At 43.2% G+C, this 15,090-nt stretch overlaps 1 protein-coding gene and 1 long non-coding RNA gene across 17 annotated transcripts in view; one reads left to right on the top strand and one right to left on the bottom strand.

Annotated features, from left to right (window-relative positions):
- Nucleotides 1–15,090, top strand: part of LOC106014628 (uncharacterized) — a 78,369-nt gene that overhangs the window by 26,596 nt on the left and 36,683 nt on the right. The gene's annotated exons all lie outside the window — the stretch shown is intronic.
- The window catches only part of SLC4A4 (solute carrier family 4 member 4), a 235,204-nt gene that overhangs the window by 4,534 nt on the left and 215,580 nt on the right, over nt 1–15,090 (bottom strand). For 8 of the 10 annotated variants that reach the window (XM_072038017.1, XM_038178960.2, XM_021266992.4 and 5 more), the window contains 5 exons: nt 12,283–12,351; nt 10,431–10,604; nt 7,799–7,960; nt 2,943–3,039; nt 420–499 (listed from right to left, as the gene is read on the bottom strand). In XM_072038017.1, the coding sequence (XP_071894118.1) occupies nt 456–499; nt 2,943–3,039; nt 7,799–7,960; nt 10,431–10,604; nt 12,283–12,351 (546 nt within the window). In that variant the 3' untranslated portion in view covers nt 420–455. Of the gene's footprint in view, nt 1–419; nt 500–1,148; nt 1,316–2,942; nt 3,040–7,798; nt 7,961–10,430; nt 10,605–12,282; nt 12,352–15,090 lie in introns of those variants that run through there. The other 2 variants (XR_011809315.1, XM_021266990.4) reach the window with 2 other exon arrangements.

Consider the following 15,090-nt stretch of genomic DNA (forward strand, 5'->3'; position numbering starts at 1 on the left):
CTTCACACCAGGCTGTGGCAAAATTCATGAATTGCCTGTATGAATTTTTATATACTGAAGTCTAAACAATACCAATTCATTTAATTTTTCCCCTGTAGACATGTTTTCTAGACTTCTCATAGTTGTTCCACAACTTTTTTTCTGGTTTAGTCACCAAAACAGGCATTGGTACCGCAGTTGGGCTTGAAGCAAGGTCAGTGGTGCACTTCTGTCTCCTGCAGACTCACTGTCTCCACGCTGTAAGGCCATGCTTGTAATAAACTTAGGATGTGGAAACTGTATTTTATGAACTCTCAAAGTGCTTTTTAAGAGTTTGCTATAGGGGGACAGGAGCTTTGCCTTGTTTAATTTCAGTACGCTTGAGCATAGTTGAGATGTTTTTGAGGAAATATTATAAACTGCATTTTAAGGCTGCTTACCTTGGCATGGTGTGTGACTGAAAAAAAGGAATTTTATCAGCACGACGTATGGCGTTCAAGGAATGTTGGTGATTTTTCTCCTGTCAGGGAGGAGAGAAAGAAAATCGTTTTTTGTCATTGCATGCAGCATTTATATTTTCTTAAGCCCAGCCTCAGTTTGTCCAGTAAACTCTCATGTATTTTGCAGTGCTTTTTACTGCTGACTTCCTGCCATATAAATTTCACAGCTTCTAAATAAAAATAAAAAAATAAGTCTCTCCTCCAAGATACAAGCCCTTGAACTGCCAACACAGCCAAGAGACTCACTTCCAAAGACTGCCTTGCGAGCTGCATTCAGCAGCATGCCTTTGCACATGCAGACACACAACTACATAGGCAGTTGTACAATCACGAGCAGTCGCCCATCTGCCACACAAGAGGCAGCTGTGTCACTCTGAAAAAACAGACTGCAGGAAAACCTGCTTTGTATTTGCCAGGCCTGCACTGTAGCCTGGTGAAGGGTTTCTGGCTGGGGTGTGCTTCCCCACAGAGCCAGCCTCAGCCCAGGATGGGCAGGAGCGTTTCCGTGCCCTCTGCAGTGCTCGGAGCAGCCTAACAAAAAAAGAGGTTGGGAATCCCTCAAGCAGGGCCTGGGTACGCAATGCCGAGTTGGGAAATTCCCAGATTCCATCTCAGGAAAATTACTCCGTTTCTTGGCCTCGTTTCAGCACCTTTAGATCTTGATACTTACCTTTCATCTACGTCTTTAGTTACCCTGCGCTCCTCACTGTGGCATCCAAACTCCTTGCGAGAAAATAGGTGGCTTGTTGCCTGCAATCACTTTCCTTTCCTGACCAGCGTGGTGAAGTGTACTCTTTTTTAATAATAATCCTATTCTTGCTATTGCTGAAGGGAAGCTAAGGAGTAAAAAATGAATTTCGTGTTTGGATTGAGAAACAGTTGGAATCCACTTCTCTGCCTTAGTGGTTGAAGGGTAAATTAAGTGTTTGTCAAGCACTCTGAACATGCAAAATATGCTCAAGGACTGAATGTTAGTAGTAGTATTAGTAATATTCTTTGAGTCTCAGAGCACAGTTATTTTCTAGGGTGATACCATGGTGTTGATGGATTCCAGCTACTTTTTCTAGTACAAGGGCCTGAATTTATTTTTTTGCATTGTTTCTAAATAAAACCCAGCAAATCGATTTCCCAATCATTAAAATGTACAAATACAGAAACTAACTGCTGCTCGGCACACGGGTGTGTTACCCTTTATTGTCTCAAAGGGCATTCCAACGAACAGGTTTGTGGCACAAGTATTAACTCTTCCGTAATTATTTCAGCCTTAATGATGCTGAAAACAGTGTACCTGATCATAAGATCCCGTGTAACAACATTTAGGATGTAATTTGGTTTTAGCGCACCAAGGCGTTTACACAGAAAAAAGAGAAGGATCTGTTTGGTTCAAGGTTGTTCTCTGTCCTTTTCTTTTACTTGTCAGTAAAACGCACAGAATATGAAAATAGTAAAGGAATCATCTTTCTCTTTGGCTTCATTTTAGAATGTTAATCTCTAAGTGTTCTTTTATCTAAAACCACAATTCACTGCTTGGGATTGCCAAATGCCACCAAAACCGAAGGTAGTTAGGTACCAGCTCCTAAACACAAATGGTAATTAAGGGATCTACAGACCTGTGTTTCTAGGTCTTATTCCTAGAAATCTTATCACCAGCACTGATACACTACTATCATTCTTGTTTCTCCACTCCTACCTCATGACACAACAGCATATTTATCTCAAGATTGAACCCACTGCTCGCAGTATTTTCAGAGGTCAGTGCAAAGGCAAAAAAGCTGAAGTCGGTTGTTATTTCCGATTCCTCACTTAAAGGACTAAAATATGAGAAGTGAAAATGAAAATGAAGATTATAATAATCAACCATGGATACTAAGGCAGGTAATTAAATAGAAGCAATAGCACAAAAGCAAATCACCGAAGAAGGGAAATACGTTAATGGCCGGCCACGTGATCACTGCCTTGTCTGCTTAACGCATAATGCAGATCAAGGACTCGCTTAATTATTCTTTTAAAGTGCTGAGTTTTGCAATTGCTTGGAACCTAAGGAAATAAACTGTAATGAGACAGCAATGCAGTTTAGACATGCTGCAAATCCAGAACGCTAGGCTCAGAGAAAAAATAAATGCAAACCATCAGCAAAGGTAACACAAAATCGCAAAGGTTGGAAATGGACTGAGTGGATGGGGGAGTTAAAGAGAGGAGAGAGGAAGTTACCAAGAGACGTGTTAGTAGCTGGACAACAGCACTTAAGCTAGAGGCACCAGAAGGAACAACATAACATTTTGTAAAGAACAAAGAACACAGAAAAACAAAGCCAAAACCAGAGGCCTGGAAATTCAGAAAGAAAAAAAATACTTTGGAAGTAATAGAAAAGGTTTTTGTTTGGTTGTTTTTTTTTAATTCTCTGTATTTTTTTGTACTGCAAGTCAGAGTCACGCAGGCATGCAAGAGGTTAGTTCTACTCACTGTCGGCAGGTTTGCTATCACTTAGGAAAGGTTCCTGCTCCATGATGTCCATTGGTATTTTAATACTTGGGACTTTTTCTGTGTAGGGGCAGTCAGACTGTGAAAGAAACGTGTAAAAGGTCTTAGAAAATTTCCACTGCTCTCTTACTGTCTTCCACAAATTAAAATTATCCTTCATATTGTTTCTGTAGGAATGAGAAAGGAGGAAAAACAGGGGGGAAAAAAAGGAATTCTCCAGCCAAGTGATCTGCTCGTTTTCACTGGCTCCCTATTCCACCCCATTTTCCCTCTTCCTTCAAACTATGGACATAAAACAGACAGAGTAATGTTATCTAAGTGTTATCTTCCCCTTTCCCCACCTCACCAGCTCCTTTGCAACCAGTTTGTAAGAAACCATCCAATACAGGTTGGAGTTGGCTGCAGGAAATACAGATTAAAATGCATTTGTAGGCAGAAATGACAGGGCACCGGCTTCTGTGAAATCTCATCATAGAGTTTTATCTTGCTGTGATTTCTGTAAATTACAGCCGGACTTTCTGTAATTTTTCTCCATTCCAAACTGCTCTCTGAGGAAGAGTGCCAGACATGATATGGCAGAGGTTCTTTAAGCTGTGTTGTTTCAAGTCCTCTTTACTTAAGTCAAGTCAGACCCAGTCTCAGTTACACCTGTATTTACAGTAAGATTTCTTTATCAGATCCAGGGTCCTTTTAAAAATTCACATAATCCCAGCCACACAGGAGATATGGCAAACTGGTCAAGTTACAAGCGTAGAAAAAATGGTGCACATTAGCCAGTTGTTCTCCAGGACACCCTTCTGCTAAATTTAGCAAGGTTTTGCTCAAATCATCAGCACACCATAACCACAGGGTCCCCTGGAGTTCCATGATTATGCCCCACTGCCTTCAATAATGCACCTGCTTGAGCTTAGAAGGTACTCTGAATTACTGGGCTGTTTTTTTTTTTTTTTTTTTTTTTTTTTTAATAATGTCTCGTAACCAAAGAGAGGCTGATACTGCTTAACTTGGCAAAGAAATAAAGGTGATACATGCCAGAAATGTTAACATATCTCTGTTCCTGGAGAGAACCAGACACAGCATGGAGCGTAACACTGCATTGGAGGAAGGAAGACCTAAAGTCAGGGTGGGAGAACATTACAGAAGCCAGAGAATCTCTAAGCTTTCTCCCTGGATTATTATTTTTTTAATGCTACAGACATCCAGTGCAATATTGTATAATTAATAGGAAAATGTTTCCTCAGAAGTGTTTTTTTTTTTTTTTGTTTGTTTGTTTCTAAACAGCCAAGGGATAAGCATAGCTCAAATAAAAAAAACATTTAGCAGTAGACCCACGGAGGCAATAAAGCCATCCCAAATCCCCATCCGTTTGGAGCTGTGCTGTAAATGAGCATAAGAGCTACGTAATCTTTCCAGCATATCACTGGGTTGGTATAGTTACAGTTTGGTACATGTTTTTGATATAGAAGACCTGTAGAAAGACAGTGCTGGTGCTTGGAGTCTGCTTTATACTTGACTGTGTAAAATGAGCAAAGAGACAAAGAAAGTGCCTGTGGTTGGCAAAAATGCCCCAAAGGCGAGAAGAGGCTATTACACATCATTTTTGGCTCTTAAATTAAACATGCCATCCCAATTTAATAAATAAATAAATAAATAAATAAATAAATAAATAAATAAATAAATAAATGCTGGCCCTTCTTAGGTCATGCATTTTGGACATAAAATCTGAGAGAAAACCAAGGCGCTCAACTTTCCATTACGTACAAGCTTAGGCAAATGCAGCAATTAGTCTCACTAATTTATACTTCGTAAAAACAAGTTGGAGGGAGCATGATGAGATTACTGAAAAACTTTCTTTGCAGCTCTTTTTTCCCTGCCCCTGACTGCTAGCAAACCCCCAGTAAGATCTTTAACAGTGAGTCCTAACTCGGGCTAAGAGAGTGGTCTCCATTAATGCCAGGTTTTGCTGTATTCGTTTACCCAATACAACTTGAATTAGCAATGCCCAGAAGTTCTCTTCACTCAACTAACTCATCAGTGAATTGCCTGCAAAATCCCACAGTCCTGACTGTGTGGGGGCATATTTCTGGAGCAGAAAGGGTGAAAACAATCAAACCAATAACATCAAGTGCTTTATGTTCAGGAAGCCAGTAAAAGCAAGTGCTGAAAAAAAAATAAGAACAGTTAGGAACCAACATTTTGCATCAATTCTATCATCCTCTAGATCAAGTACTGTACCTGAAATTCATTGAAAGCCTGAGAAGACAGAAGATATCTTAAAACATACCATAGATACAGGAGCCATAGCTCAGGATACAATGCTGCTGCATTCAGATCAGTCATAATGAAGGAATGGAGTCAAGCCTTTGTTGACTGTTCACTATGGACAGTAGGATGACTTTCATTTTGGTTTGTACAAATTTATCCACTGAAGGAAACCCATGACCTCAGCGTTCTAGGTGCTGCAGAAATGACAGCCATTGAAATGAAAAGGAAGCCTGTCCGAGGAACTGCTTGCTACACGCAGCAATACATAAATGCACGTACCACAGGGCAACGTAGCATGGAGATGAAGGCACTTCATTGAAACTTAAGTGGCAGAGTTTTTGAATCCTGCTCCACTGGATTAACAGAAGAAACATTTGTTACCTTGTTTCCCCCAGCTGAGAGGGACAGTGTGGGAATGTGTGCATGTGGTTCCCTGGTGATGTGACACCACTAACCTGCACGTCTTGGGTGTCATCAGCATGTTCTTAGGTGAGAGCTTTCCTGATACTCGAAGCTCCTGCCTTCCCTGTTAGTCATATGAAGTAACAGGCTGAAAGTCTTACCAGGAGCTGCACTGCTAACAAGGATGGGTCCACAGGACTTCTTGAAAAAAGAATGCAGGAACAGAGGAGACTGATGACCAGTGACTACCAGGAAGGAAGGGAAAGGGGAGCTTGCTGTCTGAAATAGGGCCGGTCTTCCCTGTTGGGATTCAGCCTGATTAATAAGAAAGAGTGCAGCCAGGCTACCTCCTACATCACAGCACCTTCACCTATGAAATTCCTAGCTTTGTCTCTTTTACTGTATACGTTCTGCTTTATACAGCATACGTTCTCTGTAGAAAAGCCATTGTATATTTTCTCACTGGAGCAGTCTGACTTTGTTGCCTCTAACACAGATCTGCAGCTCTCACACAAGGGACTTGAGTTACGGCTTGTTCTCCACCTCGATCAAGGTTGCACTTTCTGTCCTGCAAACCTTGGGTAGGGCCAGGCATTGGAACAGTCCTGAGGAACTCCTAGAGCTGCCTTATTACTCTTGAAGACACTGAATTTATCATCTAACTCACCTGCCTGCGTAAGTGGGGCTAATGTGGCAGATCTGCTCCGTGTGGGAAGGGTATGGATAATACACACTAGAAATAAAGCAAACACAGTAGGGCAAAAACCTGCAGCACCTATGACCTTACAGCGTGGTGGCAGTAGTACTTCCCACAGCTGACCGTGCCTCACACTCTCCTTCAGGCTTCACTGTAAGAAATGCTCCTGACAAATATACTGGGCCAGCAGCTGCTACTTCAGAAATTCCCTTTTCCTGAGGTTGCTGTTACCCACTTTGCCAGGGAGCAAGCAGATGAACAACTGCTGTTGCTGTTTCTCTGCCACACCACAGCGGAGTTCAAAACTTGTGCATTGCTGGCTGCAGGTCAGGGAGCTGGGCAGGAACATGTGAGAAAGGGGCAGGTGACTTTTCCTGCTAACTTCCTCCTCCCAAGGGCGTGATCCCTTGTCATTTATGTCTCCCACCACATTGAAATTTTGGTATTTTCCAGATCCAGGTGATCTTTGTCTGAACCACAGGAAAAGCCTTTCTTCATTAACTCTGGACAGTTACACAAGCAGAACTGACACCATGCTCAGTACCCTCTGTGTGGCTCATCATTAATAAAACCTAGCTCCCTTGTAACATGGTCTTCCAGCTGGAGCAAAAGATAGTGCTGACTGAGGCAGCCAGCTCTCCAAAGGCAGTTTACACTTGCCATACGCAGTGCTCTATAATCTGCGTGTTCAGCACTTCTATTTAAGTTTCTAGAATTTCAGCTCATATTAGGCCTGAGTAGGAGAATGTTTAAAGGCACAAGAACTACATTTCATCTTATTACGTATACAATTAAATGCAGAATTTTCTAAGGCACATGAATCCGGTCTGATCAGGTCAACACACTTAATAATGGCATTAGCAAGCTAAGTTGCACTCTTTCAGGGCATGCTGCAACCTAGGGTAGGAGCAAAGAGCAGAGTGCACAGCAGAAAGGGCATGTCTGCTTCTTAAATGTTTAGGTCAGGAGTATTAACAGCCTTTCCTGCAACATGACAAGTCTTATCTTTTTGTGCTTTCAAAAAGAGTAATTAAAAAAATAAAAAAGAAAACCAGGATATTCTCAGAAGCATCTGAACTGCTTGCGAAAACCATGCTCCTCCTAAAATGTAAGAGACAATGAGGGGGGAGAGAAAGGCGGAGGAGGGAGGGAAAGATGTACAAGGCAGGGTGATGAAAGGCATTCTAGTAGAGGGAATGACATGTCAGCAGGTATCTAGGGCTCTAGTGGAAAGTGTGATTTCATTCTTGGCAATGCAAGTACCACCTACCACAGGCTGGTGACGTCTCGAAAAGGGAAGGCAACATTGAAAAGAAGTTTTGTTTGGGGGTGATTTGCTGCAGCAGGTAAGGATTGTGCTGGTCTGCTTCAAGAGGCTGGGAAATCCCCACCCCCAGTGCTGGAGAGGGCTTGGAACCATCACCCAGGATTAACTAGAAATGAGTAGTTGGACAAAAGCAGAAAAGCTCCTTACATCATCGTTGTCACTGTCCAGACTGCCCTTCTTCTTTTTCTTCTTCTTCTCGTCCTCTTTCTTTTTCTTGTCCTTTTCTGGAATGACGTCGTCAAGAAAGCTTAAGTCATGCTGGGAGAAGAGGTAGTCCATGGCTTTTCTGACTGCTACAAGTGCCAGGATCTGAAAAGGCAGAGAAGGACTTCTCACTGAGATACATTTTACCTTTAATTGGAAACACTCTTTGCATTCGTGTTGATGCTGCTTCATAATCCCAAACGCTTCAATTCTGGTCGTAAATGAACATATACAGAACAAAGTGATTGAGATATTCCAGTTGTTCAACTTGAAAACCTAAACTTTGGAACCGAGTCAGGCCTCAAGCAGGTGTTTTACAGCAGAATAAACAGGAGCAACATACAGAAGCAGTAAGGTAACCATTTACTGCTCCTGTAAAAACGAAGGTCATCTTTAACATCAAATTGACAGGCGTCAGGCAAAGAAATAAACTGTCAACCCAAGATGAATATTTTCATTTATTTTTAGGATTCAGCCAAATATACAGGTTCACAAGGGCAGCCTGAGTAATTTTCTTTACTTTTTTTTTCTCACCACTTCTCTAGATATAACAACTCTTTAAAAATTAGACAGTAGCCTAGGTGTGCCCTCAGAATTTACAGAATAAAGTTTGCTAGGATTGTGGCTGCAAGAAACTGAAGGAAAAGATTTTTCTGTGTAGGGAGAAAAATATGGAACAGGCCTGAAATAGGTGTCAATGCCTATGCTGAATTTAACACCACCAACAGATGTATACCAAGATGTGCACTGACAGACCAAAAGCTCAACTTAGCGCTAAAAAGATGTAACCCACTCCTACAAGCCACAAAAAGCTGATTTTAAGACAGAAAAGTTTGCTCCAAGCAGTGAGGATCAATGGCACAAATTATTCCTAGAAATGGATCTCAAACTTTGACTTGCGTAATATAAAATGGGATTAGAGAAATGAAAAATTACTTATGGAGTGAAAAGATGCCATGCAGACACCCGTGATTATCCCTCTATAAACTACTTCTTTATTAAAAGCGCTTTCCCTACAAGTAAGGAGGGGGCTGGCTATTGGCTGGATCTTCACAGTCAAATTGGAAGTTCCAATTTGCACAGGAAGCCTTCCTGTTCACAAGTGTAAATAAGTCAGGTTTTGTCATCAGATCCAGCTACAGCTAAGTTGTCAGTGTACCTCCACTGAGTTTGCATCATTATAACAAACTTCAGCAAACTTACAGCCTGCTCAGATGCTATTATGGGCAAAGAGGAGGTGTCTCCAGATCTTAAATTCAGCTTTCAACAGCACAGCACAGCTATAAAAATGGAATGGAACAGCATGTCCATATGAACTGCTGACTTCTAACATCTTTATATATGAGCATGTGTCCCAGCAAAAATGTTGTGTTGTTTTTGTTTGTTTGTTTGTTTTTTTTACTTGAATCACCTTTTCTCCTCTAATTTTACCAGCATCAGAGAACAAATGTTTGTGCTGGTTTTGTTTTCTGCTTTCCTTCATTCTCTGTCTTAAATAAGCACTGCAGTTTGTAACTGCACCCGTGCCTGAACATTTACATGTTCATAAACCTGAAACAGGTGTGTGTGTGGGGAATTTGGCCCAAATATATATTAAGGGAGCTTCATACAGTGTTGACTTTGCAGCAGTCTGACCTATCTCCAAGCCAAAGACCAAGCCCTGTAGAACCCCTGTGCACATAGCTGTGGTCATGTTGGATGCACTTGTTTGTAAGGTGACATTGTTCCCAACTGTTTTAGCTGAGGTACAGAGGTAGAGCAGGGTCCACTTTCTGCTGCTTCATTTTGGACCTGAACTGCTCCAGCGACCACCTGCAGACCACCTGTAAATGGCCGAAGGTTTTGAGACTCGGTCTGCCTTGGAACTGGCTGCACAGTGTATATCTACAAAATAGTTCTGTGTGGTCAATCATTTATCATTCATCATCCAAAAGACCTTTTAACATGACTCTGATACCCACTGTTAGAGGACATGCATCCTACAAATACATATAGCAACCTTAAATGTGAAACACAGCAATCAACACTGTTGTCTTTTTACTCAAGTTCAAAGAAGAAGAAACTCCTTTTCTTGCTCTTGATTTAACCAATACTTCCCCTCTATTTGACGTTGAGCAGGGATCACAGCCCTACCATCTCATTTTTCTTTGCCTGTTTGTTTTATTTAAAAGCAAGGGAGACACTTTCTGTACACACACTGGTGTGGACTGAGAAAGGAGAACTGTGTACCTCTCGTTCATTCAAGCAGCTCAAGGACAAAATACAGCACATCTAACCTTGGCAGCCAGAGACAGTCAAAACTAACTACACCTTTCTGGAAAAAAATTAACTTTCCAGGCTTGTTTCTTCCAGAGGATTTATGTGAAGGCGGTCACAGCAACCGGGAGGATGTGGTGAACATTCACCCTGTGCAGTTTTATATCAGCATAATGAATGGAGTTTAGAGTCCCAGCCTAGGGATTTTAATGCAAGAGGATTCGATTTGCCTGTTTGAGGGAGCATATGCCTGTGTGTGGAAGGCCCAGGCTGTGAAAGGGAGGCACAGCCAGGAAAGGCGAAGGAGAACATCACCTACCATGACAGGGAATATGATAGCAGCCACGGTTGACTTGAGAATCCAGAGGAGGGCCAGGCACACCACCTGCAGAAACGTGAACAGATGGACCCTGCGCAGCGGGACGTGACGCAGATAGATAAAGTCAGGCTGGTGTTTTAGAGGCATCAAGAGCAGCTTCAGCCGATCCATGAACTGGATAGAAAATGGAAAAGCAGCATAAATAAAATGCAGGATTCACAAAAAAAAGACAATAATATTATTAAACTATGAAGTGCAACCTTGAATCAACCTGCTTTCCCTACGTAAAGGAAACTCAGCAGAGAACCCAGCACAGGTCCTCTCTCCCCTCAGTAATGCACCTTTAATTTAACTTAATGCAATAGGCTGAACATTTTAAGCCAGTTGTCTGAAGTTAAGCTCCCACATCTACATTTGGCAACTGAACAGACACAGGAGCCAAGCATCTCTCAATGCAAGGCCTTGAGGTGCCTTTACTTTAGGGAGCAGGAATCTATGTGCTCTGATGATCATTATTTAAACCAAAAAACTAAGGTATCAGTGGAAATAGCTCTCTCTGCTGGCTTCACAAGAACTAGGCTGATCTGCTGCAGCTGGGGACAAGGGGAACTTTCTGTTGAAGAAAGGACTTTTTTTGCCCACAAAACAGAGAAAAAAGATGAATGCCCAAACTGTGGTTGCCATCAAACTTCGGGCTACTTCTGTCAACCGCCCCGTTACTGCCAAGGAACACTATAAAGATGTTCAGCATTTAAAAACAGTGCCTTTTCCAAATCAATTGGGAGCAGAGGTCACCAGAGGTGAGGGCAGACATCACGTTACCAGAGAACAGAAATGCAGCTAACTGAGGAGCGAGGAGAAGGGGCAGCTTTTCAGGCAGTATCCCTCGCCCCGTGCTGGACTGGATGGCCTTGGAGTTAAACCAGAACGGGGATTTCTCGCTGAGTGAGGTCCTTGATCAGCGGAAAACAAGTGCACAGTTCTCTGAGCACCTGGGCCAGAAAGCAGGGGAAATCCCCTCCAGGAGAACCAACCCAAGGGTGAATATTACAATCCCCCTGTTGTCTCCTGCCAGAACTTGGGCTCGCTGCCCACTTCTGAAACGAGATTAATCTCAAATGAGTGAATGAAAGCCTGGGCCATTTTAAAGAATACCCAAGTAAATTCTCATGGCGCTCACAGAACACAGAGTCTTTTCCCATTAGAGCACAACTAAGCACTAAAAAGAAAGGCCACAATTAATAGGGTGCCAGAAAGCAACAAAAACACTTCCAGCTTCCTAGCACCAATTAAAGATAGTGCACTGTGAGAAAGGCTCCTTACGTAATATTTCCTCAACGACAAAGAAAGGGGGCTTGGCTTCCCTTCCAGTGCAAGCAGCAATGTTCCCACTTATTAACATCGCAGAATAATGCCACCACCATAAATCATGTTGCCTTGTTTTCCTTCAGTCTGCAACAGATGTCCCAGCAGAGGACCTGAACCATCCCAGAAGTGAGCCTGGAGCCTTTGCAAGCACACGCTGTCCTCTCTATCAGTAAATTGGGGTGAAGAAAGACCCCAGGTCTTCACAAAGCCCTCCCCCCCCCCTCATTGCTTATGGGGACAAGACTTGGCTGCAATCCTGCTGAGCAGATTTCTTGCCTTTAGTCTCATTCTCAAGTCAGCCAGTGTGCGGCAATATTTGTAAACAGTTGCTAACCTCCCTGGGTTTCTTCCGAAACGAAAATGAGGGGGTGGAGGAGAAGGGGAAGGCCGGAGAGTTGTAAAAGAAACCTTGTAATGAGCAGGTTCCCATCTCTGGACAAGGTACCCCAGGTTAGAGCAGCCCTAAACCCCCGCGGGAGCTTACCTGCACGCCGTTGAGGGAAGCGACGCCCATGTACAGGAAGACGCCGTAGAGCACAGGCATGGGAATGAACTGGGGGGGCGAGAGAAGGAGAAAGTGAGTGAATACACAACATGCTGTTAACGTGCAGTGGGGCATAATCCCTGTCCCATGATAAATCTGAATTGCACCTATGGGTGGGTAATGCAAAATAATAGCAATAGACTCGAGCAAACTTTCTGCTGTATTTTGAGAGGCGGAAGAATATTTCTGTTAGCACTGGAGAGCTGGAAGAACAGGGCAGAGGCTGAATGAGCCCTGTTCTTTCCCGTTTTGATGCAACTTTTAAGTATCTCCAAGAAACAAAGGAAATGAAGCCAGACGGTGCCAGGTAATCAAAAAATTCAAGAAAAAACGGAGTAAAATGTGCTCCAGGAACCCCCAAACTACTTTTCACCTCTTGGTTTCTGGTGAGACTAGAAGCAGAAGGTAGAGAAGAAGAATCATGGTCCTGGGATATGTACAACTTAATAAGATGTGGAAATGTGTCCGGAAGGGCTGTCCTCTTGAGTCCCAGATGAGTAATGACAGTCATGCAAACCAAATCTCTAACTACTCCGACTTTAATTCATGTTAATTAATAGTAGTCCATAAATACAGGATGATGAGTTACATTATTCACATACAGAAACCGCCTTTTCAAATGACAATTTCTGCTCCCTCAAGTGCTAAGCACTGCCTATTCCTTCATCACTGTCACATGCAGCTGGGGACATCTTCCTTTGGCTGAAAAGCAAGCGATGTGCAGGGGCACAGCCGCGTTTCCAGACAGCTTGCATGGTTTAATGCAAGAGCAGCCATCGCTAAATCCATCTTCCTGCCTACTTCAACAAATGCCACTTTAAACCTCCCCTCTCGTGCCTGAGGACCAGCCCAGCTACTTGAGCCAGCATCTGCACCAACCCAGGTGGCTGCAAAGGAGACAGCCTCCATCTACAGCATATGCCTGCCCATGGAAACAACATACGTGCTCCTCAGAAGAAATTACCAGGCCCTCCGACCCAAAGCACAATGCTTTTCTCAATGGCAAAAACAATGGTGCAGTTCCCAAAAGGGGAAAGCCTTCCTCAGCCAAACAACAAAATCGTGTGCAATCAGTGTGGCGTGATGTGAATGGAAATGCTTGGGCACAAATCAAACTCAGGATCTGAATAAAGGCCTTTGTGTCATTTATTGGAACCCAAAAAGCGCAGAAAGAGCTCTGCAGCCGTCTGCTCGTGGCGAGGGAAGCCTTTGTGCAGTGACAAGCAGCTGCCACTGAATGGCAGACACAGCACACCCAAAGGCTCCCTGCTCCCAGTGGCACCAGGACTTCTGAGGTAGGAACGTTTCTTTTCCAACCTGTGTACGTAACTCATTAAAGAAGCAAATAACCCGTGTTTATCAAATTCCCCACTACAATACTAATCGTTTACTAGGTAATAAACACAGTGCCATGCAAATTTCCCTGGAGGCCTTCATCCAGAATGCATGCATTTCACCTGGGGCACACAAGCACCAAAGTCACCAGAGCCACGTCTGCAATGTCATCAGAGATCAAAGCATCACTGCCTGCGTTCCTCCCTTGTCTCACCTGAGTCTCACCCCCTCTCAACTCCTCCAAGCTCCTTGACCACTGAGTTATCCCTTTGTTGCCTTTATTTGTGTCCTTGAGTGACCTGTGTTTGTAGTACATGTTGCAAGCCAAACAATTCTCCTGCAGGCTGGCTTCAACAGTCTTCCACCACCCCACACCACAGTGGGGAGAGAGGGGGAGTCAGTGTGTGGCTGACATAGCTGTGGGTGTCCAGTCCAAGAGATTCAGCACCCTCACTGCATCTGAGGAGTCGATAAGATGAGACAAGACAGACTCCTGCAGCAAGTTGGGTAGGAAATGTTCAGAGTTTAGCTTGCGAATTCATTTACATCGCTCTCTCTTCTCCCAATCTTTTTCCTTTCCCTTTTAAAAAACTAAAAAGAAAAACGTCCAAGTGTTATTTCACCATTCCATGCAAATTAACCCTGTCAGTCATTCCTAGGTGAAACTTCAGCACATTATCTTGCAGAGTAGGAAGCATCACTTTCATTTTGGAAGATTATGTTTTGGCAAAGTATTCACTGGCTATGGGGTTGCTGGCATAGGTACTCAGAGCAAACCTGCTGCTAGCCAACAGAATTAAGAATGTATTTATAGGAAAATGCCTGTAATTCTCCTAGAAGGGTAGAGGGTGTTTGGGTGGAGATCTGCCATAATTGAACAGAAAGATGAGTGACGTTCAAAAGCAGTACAAACACCACAACACCCACAAAAAACAAGGATGGGATTATTCTGTGGATTGCCAGTTGTATTCAGTTTGGGACCATTAGCGTTCAATTTGCTGCTGGCACGAGAAGACTCAACTGTTCTGCAATACATGCTGCAAAGCAGTTCTTTGTAGCAGGAGACCCTCCTGCTGGTGTTTGTTGAAGGTCCTGAAACCCTGCCAGGTAATTCGTACTGGCACGTGGGCAAGGAGCGTGCCAGTTTATCTGCAGACAGCCTAGCGTGAGGATCTTGCCTGTATGCGTGCTTTGGGGAAGCTCAGAAAAATTATGAATGAAGCAATAGCGGGGGAAGTAATGGAGCTGAGCAGAACAGAGGAAGAGAGATCTTGTGAGGAAAGGTCACGAACCAACAAATAGTATTAATACAATCAGGCATTAAATTAAGGGCATAGAAATGCTTGTTTGTGGAGAGGAGGAAGCTATAACCAAGAAAGAAAAATTTGCTAATTGTAAAAACAACCTCTTCAC

This window comes from Anas platyrhynchos, chromosome 4 (genome assembly GCF_047663525.1).
Source record: "Anas platyrhynchos isolate ZD024472 breed Pekin duck chromosome 4, IASCAAS_PekinDuck_T2T, whole genome shotgun sequence".
NCBI lineage: Eukaryota > Metazoa > Chordata > Aves > Anseriformes > Anatidae > Anas > Anas platyrhynchos.